The sequence below is a fragment of the Rhinichthys klamathensis genome, unplaced genomic scaffold (assembly GCF_029890125.1).
Source record: "Rhinichthys klamathensis goyatoka isolate OS25496 unplaced genomic scaffold, OSU_Roscu_1.1 h1tg000152l_1, whole genome shotgun sequence".
Taxonomy (NCBI): domain Eukaryota; kingdom Metazoa; phylum Chordata; class Actinopteri; order Cypriniformes; family Leuciscidae; genus Rhinichthys; species Rhinichthys klamathensis.
This window is the reverse complement of record NW_026606687.1, coordinates 1,140,794-1,148,261: the sequence shown is the minus strand read 5'-3', so window position 1 is coordinate 1,148,261 and position 7,468 is coordinate 1,140,794. Positions and strand designations below refer to the sequence as shown.

At 36.2% G+C, this 7,468-nt stretch overlaps 1 protein-coding gene across 1 annotated transcript; it reads left to right on the top strand.

The window, feature by feature from the left end:
* Positions 1 to 259: 259 nt before the first annotated feature.
* Positions 260 to 6,356, top strand: mchr2a (melanin concentrating hormone receptor 2a). The gene is made up of 5 exons (XM_056258517.1): positions 260 to 576; positions 1,542 to 1,751; positions 3,453 to 3,647; positions 4,920 to 5,039; positions 5,881 to 6,356. Exons 1-5 carry the CDS (start codon positions 359 to 361, stop codon positions 6,191 to 6,193), a joined length of 1,056 nt encoding a protein of 351 aa, XP_056114492.1. The 5' UTR covers positions 260 to 358; the 3' UTR covers positions 6,194 to 6,356.
* Positions 6,357 to 7,468: the final 1,112 nt, after the last annotated feature.

Genomic DNA, 7,468 nt, shown 5'->3' with positions numbered 1-7,468 from the left:
ATGATTTTTTTTTGTTTTTTTTTGTAGTTCAAACATAATTGCAGAATTACCAGAATTGTCAGGGAATGTATGAAATGATCAAATGCAATATGAGCAAATTTGAATTGATTAAAAATGTAAAACATAAATGATATCTTTCGAATGTCGTTTGATATGTTTCCCTTTGATGTTCACAAGGTGTCTGCGTGCGCGCGCGCTGGTACGAGTGGAGACACCATGCATGCGCATCGTCTGGTAGGCTAAGACTGGATATGATGAGGATGCTGAAGCCCACGAGGACCTTCCATGGACGTACAACTACTGTACGGTTGATGTTACCGTATTTCAGCATATTCTCGTCGATCAGAATGAAACGCGAATGATGAACGCCATGGTGGAGTTGGAACCAGTTGTTTGGAACTTTACGCTCAAATTAGACAACGGCACGCGAGCTAATGAGACATCCGCAGGATATCCAGCCGATGACTATTATAATATTGTTCACGTCACGGAAACCAAAATCCTTCCTGCATTTATTGGATTTCTGTGCTCCACCGGGCTTGTTGGAAATGTTCTTGTTTTGTTCACTATTTTAAGGTGGGTTTACAGGTTGATAGGGAAGCCTCGCTGTTTTGCTTCTGTTTTTAATTAAGTTATTTTGCATTTGTTTATATATTTTAAAGCTGCAGTCCGTAGCTTTTTGTTTTTTGGTTAAAAAATGATCCAAAATACAATTTACTACATTTATTTCATGGCGTGTTAAATACGTTATTGCCTATGGCATAGGGTACATAACCACTTTCCTGAAATTCTGCAGGCATAATTTCACAATAACCTTGGTGTATAGCCTATGGTTTTCTCTTTCTACATATATGAATGCCCGTGTAAAGGTAATTAGTAAATAAATATGCCAAATTCCTTAGGGAATAAAAAGTAATGTGATCATAACGAATACTAAAGCATGTTTATGAAGGCTTAAGAATTTAGAGGTTTTTAAAAAATCATTATTGAAAGGATTGGATTTGTTAGCTTTAATAATTGCATATAGCTTTATTAAAATAAGCTCTAAATGGGAATGTGCCACTATATACATTTAACATCTGGATCATTTTTCATGCAATTAATTTTATATGGCAAGAATAGATCATTTCATTTGATTTAAATAAAATAAAAATATTTATTTTTCATTTGCACAATATCTGATTAAAGAAATGTTACATTTTGTTTGCCACAGTTCTTTTACATTAGATCAATGAAATTGTTTCATTGATTTAATTCACAAAAAAACATCATCTTTATTATACCATGGTCTGCCTGAATGCTCGATTCTGATTTGCTAGAGGAATTCCTCAGATAATTCTCACTGTTTTGATAGATGGATTCTCTCAGGAAATAGCCATGACCCATCCTCAGACTCCTGTCACTCACTGAAGGTTATATAACCCTGTTTATTGCTGCTTGCAACTTGTCATGTTTCCCTCACATTTCCTGGTTGTTTCTTTAGCAGTTTCTCACCAAGGGACCACAGATCACCACAAGTTCTTTCTTGTATATTTTTGTAGGTCAGCCAAAAAAACAGTACCAGATGTATATATGGGAAACTTGGCTGTGGCCGACCTGGTCCACGTGACCGTCATGCCGTTCCTCATTCACCAGTGGGCTCGTGGGGGACACTGGGTGTTCGGCAGCACCCTCTGCACGATCATCACCTCTCTTGATAACTGCAACCAGGTGGCGTGCGCTGCAGTCATGACCGCTATGAGTCTTGACAGGTACGTGATCAGTGAAATAACAATGTTTGAAAGGAAATCATTATTTCCAGATAACTAGCTTTATTAAAATAAACATGAAGTGTTTTTTATTCATCAAATATAACAATGCACAAGTGTTCTTCCACTACACATTCATCCAAGAGTCTTTTTTTTTTTTTATCCTAATCAAAATACTTTTGTTGTCTTTTATTATCAATTGCATTGATGCGCGTGAAGCCAAAAGTGCATTCATAGACCCTGGGCTGGACTGGGATACAAATTCAGGCATCTCACACTCATCCAGGCCATCCCTATCACCCACAACAACACATTTTAAACCACGGACAACCCTATTTTTTTGTATGGCCATCACGTACAAAAAAATGTCTAACTCCTTAGGCTGGGGCGATGCTAAATAATCAAAGGTTCTCTCGAACTACACCTTCACTTCCCTTTTTCTTCTCTTCATTCTCTACACAGTGTGTGTGTGTTGAAGTGCCTTGAAACTCGCAGTCCGATGCTTAATCTCTTATTTAATCTCTTCTGAAAGCAACAGCTCACGTTATGAGTTCTTAGACTGTCACATGAAGAAGTTGTTATAAGAGCTTTATCTATTTTTGAGTAACACGATTTTGAGACAAAAGTTTGATTTCATATTTTGTTTTATGTAGGCCTATGTTGGATTCTCAATTAAGTAATTGACTGAATAGTCACTGAATTGTTAGTTAGTGCTACATTTGATAAAGGTTCATCAGGTTTTGATTATTGAGAATAGTAGTTTTTGAACTGTGGCTGGTAGTACAGTAATGTTTTTATGTAGCACATAAGTGCATTAGTGTTTCATTTAGAGCTGCTATACTGTAACATCACCATTAGAGGCCACTCTTACCACAATTATAGAGCAGGCCAAGCAATGAAATCATTATTCATTTGTGTAGCACATTTGAGAACAACAGTTTGACCCAAAGCGAAATATCAAAATGAACAAATGACAACAGGAAATAATAACCTGAGATGCATTAGTAATTTCAATCAATCGCAAAACAGTAGAGCATTAGAGCAGCCTCAAACTGTTTCAAAATGAATAAAAATAGGACTTTAAGTTGTTGACTGTTTATAAACGCTACAGTATTGAAAGACTATTCTATGCTGATATGCAGTATAATAAAGGTCTTGCCTATTGTGTGCTTCTCTGGCTCAGTAAGGATGTTCTCTTGTTATATGAACATTTATTAATTTTTTCATTTATTATTTTATTCATTCATTTATTCAAACCCTCTCAGAATTATAATGGGTAATTTTGAGGAAGAAATTACTAGACCAGGAATGTGTTTTTTCGACAGAAAGCTGCGGTTGACGGTCCATGAACATCCTCATTTCCCGCAGTGCAGCATCTGCAGTATAGACTCTGTTTCCTTTTTTGTTTTAAAGAGGTTTATTTCGGGGTTTGAGAAGATAATATTAATTAATGAATTAATTAATGCCAAAGCACATCTTGGCACAAGCTGATTTAACATATCATTCCCAGCTGCTTTTTCTTTCAGCAACAAGATTGTCTGTCCTTTACTATAAATGTCAGGTCGTGTCTTCACCAGCAGAGTAATGGTGAATGGGAAACATTTTTTAATTTTGCCTCTCATAGATGTCAGCCAACTAATTGAATGATAAAATGACTCATAAGAGGGGTAAAATCTTTATTGTTTATTCATTTATGTGCTCCAGATACCTGGCCCTTGTTCATCCTTTTCGCCTGTTGAGTCTCAGGACCAGATCCAGGACGATCCGTATTAACTTGTTTGTGTGGGCGGCTTCCTTCATCATGGTTCTGCCAGCCTGGGTTCATGCCAAAGTGATCCGCTTCAGAGACGGGCTGGAGAGCTGTTCCCTTGACCTGGTCTCTCATAAAGAGTTGCTCTGGTAAATGTACTTGTGTATAGCCTTCTGCACATGTGCTGTTATTTATTATTTTTTGTGGTGTCTTGGCTCCCTCCACTGTTTAGTTGTAGTAATTCACTCTTTGGCTTAAGTTGTTAAACTCCATCCATCCATCCATCCAATCAGGCCTATTAACCTTCAAACCATCTTCAAAACTTGAAAAAATCTTTAACAAGCCAACATTCAAAGTTTGTCTTGACAAATTTCTCTCTTCTACTTAAAATGAGTTAAATGCTATTTCCTTGATTTTTTTTAATGCTGATTTTTTAAAATATTTTTTTTATTTCTTTTTAAATTTCCTTACATTCTCATTTGAATTGTAATTCTGCAGTTGATACAGAGAAAATATATTCTGAATTTTGCACAACCCAGCCTTTGGGGCAGTTTTGGCATTTGCAGATTGCATTAAATTGTGGTCCAAAGTCCTCACCTCACCTGAAGAAAATTAAAAAAACGATGATTATGATAATTATAATGACTGTTTAGGGCATAAAGTATACCTCATTGTGGTCTTTTACTATATAATATGGCTCTGTTTTCAGGTTTTAATCTTGATTGTACTCTATGTGACATTTTTAAAATGTGATATTTTATTATCTTGTGAATGTTTTATTGTATTACCAATGGGTTTTTGTTAATTTGGCATATCAGGAATGTGTTTAGTAAATATTGCTTTGCACCGTACAGAATGTATCAAGGCACGTGAGCATGTTTTCATTCATCTTGTGTGAGTGCATTACACTGTAAAAAAAAGTTTCTGCCTTACATTGTGCCTTCTGCACAGGTCTGATTATTCCCTCTCTCATAACCTTTGACCTCTGAATTTTGTTATTTTGTCACTCTATTGTTATAAAATCTTCTATTGAAAAGTGCTAAGGGACAAATGCACCAATAAATATGGGTTTTCGAGTGTGTCCCATTTTCAGCATTCTGTTTGAGAACTTTGCTACAAAGCCATTTTTTTCCAGAATAGCATGTTTTTTATTGTTGTTGTTTTTCTGTTATCTGCTGTGAAAGCTGTTGAAAGCTGTCATTCAACTTAGTGGCACATAGGTTCAGACACTCAAAAGCAACATAAAACCTTTTCTGTCTTTTCAGTCAGTATATTTTCCACTTCACCAGAAAATTGCCTTTACAGAAGGCTGATGCTCAGAGGAATCCATCCTTCTTGTTTAATTAAACTAAGAGAGGGGATATAAAGGCTTTAAAGCTTTTCTCACACGACTGACATCATGTGTCCTCGTATATCTACAGGTACACACTCTACCAGACTGTGACTTCCTTCTTCCTGCCATTACCTCTGATTCTCATCTGCTACATACTGATTCTCTGCTACTCCTGGAGAATGTATCGCAAGAACAAAAAGGCTCACAGGTGAATTTAAATTCATTACAGCCAGTGTGTGATATCAAACTGTCAAAGCTACAAATGTAATTGCTTTTGAAGCCTTTCAGTGGCTTTACTGTTCTTACAAGGTCTACACTGGTTCATTAATTAATATTTAATTCGCCATCCGTAAAGAGAATATCTTCTGCAAAGTGAATATGAATTCATTTTTATTGTGTGATGTTGTCAGATGTAGCAGGTTGTCCCCTTTGAGAATGATCCTGCTCATGGAAATGTTTTCATTTTAGATTGACAGCACATACTGATTTTATGGCTAAACCATTATTTATAGGCTACTGTAAGAATTTTCTATTAAAAATATCTTTCAATAGCCTACGTTTTCTTTTCTTTTTTATAAAAAACAATAATGCACTTCAGAGTGGACATGAATGCGGACATTTTTTTGGTGGATTTAATAGCAGAAACTGTCAAATTCCTTTTTCTGTGCATTGTTAATTTACATATTAAAGGGATAGTCCACCGAAAATTGAAAATTCTGTCAGCATATAAACACCCTCATGTCATTCCATATCTGTATGCATTTCTTTTTTTCTGCTGAACACAAAGAAGTGAATTTGAAGAATGTTGATAACCAAACAGATTTTTGTTCATACAATTGAAGTCAATGGGGAATGAAAGTCATACAGGTTTGGTATGACATGGATGTGAGTAAATAATGACCGAATTTTTTTTTTTCAGTGGACTATTCTTTTAACTGTAATTACCATGTTTAGGATTTTAGATTAGAACATGTAACCACCATAAACCCGGATTTAGGGTTTGGCTAAATACTGTACGACCCAAACCTGCATTCTCCGCTTTCTCTCAGGTATAACACCAGCCTGCCTCGGGAGCGTGTGGTCCGCCTCACTAAAATGGTCCTGGTTCTGGTAGCGATGTTCCTGGTCAGTGTTGGGCCGTACCACATCTTGCAGCTGGTTAACCTGAGCGTACCTCGGCCCTCTTTAGTGTACCACACCTGCTACTACATGTCCGTGTGCCTGAGCTACGCCGCCAGCAGCATAAACCCCTTCATCTACATTCTGCTGAGCGGACACTTCCGCCACAGGCTGGTCAGTCGGGATACACCCAGCATGCCAAGTGTGGAACGGGAGATCCAGGCCCCCCGCTCCAGTTTTTAAGCTGAATTCACACTGAAACACAAGTAGCACTGTAAACGGGTGAAGCCTTTGTTGGTTTTATGGACAGCACGTTGGGGAAACATTTCTATTTGTTTTCTTTTCTTAAATTGTAATTGTTGGGACTGGAAGGATTTCATATAGGAGGCATGGGGTGTTTGATATGTGCATGTATGCTTGTCATGCACCTTTTATAGACCTATGTTGTAAATGTGCTGTATTTTTTTATTTTTTTGTGGTGTCTTGGCTCCCTCCACTGTTTAGTTGTAGTAATTCACTCTTCGGCTTAAGTTGTTAAACTCCATCCATCCATCCATCCTGATCCATCCATCCATCCATCCAATCAGGCCTATTAACCTTCAAACCATCTTCAAAACTTTAAAAAATCTTTAACAAGCCAACATTCAAAGTTTGTCTTGACAAATTTCTGTCTTCTACTTAAAATGAGTTATATGCTATTTCCTTGATTTTTTTAATGCTGATTTTTTTTTTTTTTTTTTCTTACATTCTCATTTGAATTATAATTCTGCAGTTGATACAGAGAAAATATATTCTGAATTTTGCACAACCCAGCCTTTGGGGCAGTTTTGGCATTTGCAGATTGCATTAAATTGTGATCCAAAGTCCTCACCTCACCTGAAGAAAATTTAAAAAAAATGATGATTATGATAATTATAATAACTGTCTAGGGCATAAAGTATACCTCATTGTGGTCTTTTACTATATAATATGGCTCTGTTTTCAGGTTTTAATCTTGATTGTACTGTATGTGACATTTTTAAAATGTGATATTTTATTATCTTGTGAATGTTTTATGTATTACCAATGGGTTTTTGTTAATTTGGCATATCAGGAATGTGTTTAGTAAATATTGCTTTGCACCGTACAGAATGTATCAAGGCACGTGAGCATGTTTTCATTCATCTTGTGTGAGTGCATTACATTGTAAAAAAAGTTTCTGCCTTACATTTTTAAGTGCAATCAACTTGGATGTTTAAGTAATTTGAACTGACTTAAAAAAATGCTTGAGAATTGTGAAAATTCTTATTTTGATGAGTTAAAACAATGTAAAAACATATGTTGTCATAACTTATTGATCAGATAATGTTTTACAGTGATATATTATCATTGTTACATACAAGCAAAAATCAATATTGCTCGTGACAAAAGGTTGCTGTTGTGCAGAATCCTTTAAGGGCATTTAGGATTGTCTGGTGTGTAAACTGGACATCATAATGAAGTGGCTGGCAGCTTTAAAGAGTGAGGTCACTGACCAGA

Bases quoted from the DNA above. Each gene is read 5' to 3' on its own strand.
- mchr2a (XM_056258517.1), top strand. From the start codon at position 359: ATGATGAACGCCATGGTGGAGTTGGAACCAGTTGTTTGGAACTTTACG. The intron at 1,752-3,452 runs GTACGTGATCAG...TATGTGCTCCAG, and splicing joins ACCGCTATGAGTCTTGACAG to ATACCTGGCCCTTGTTCATC. The intron at 5,040-5,880 runs GTGAATTTAAAT...GCTTTCTCTCAG, and splicing joins AAGAACAAAAAGGCTCACAG to GTATAACACCAGCCTGCCTC.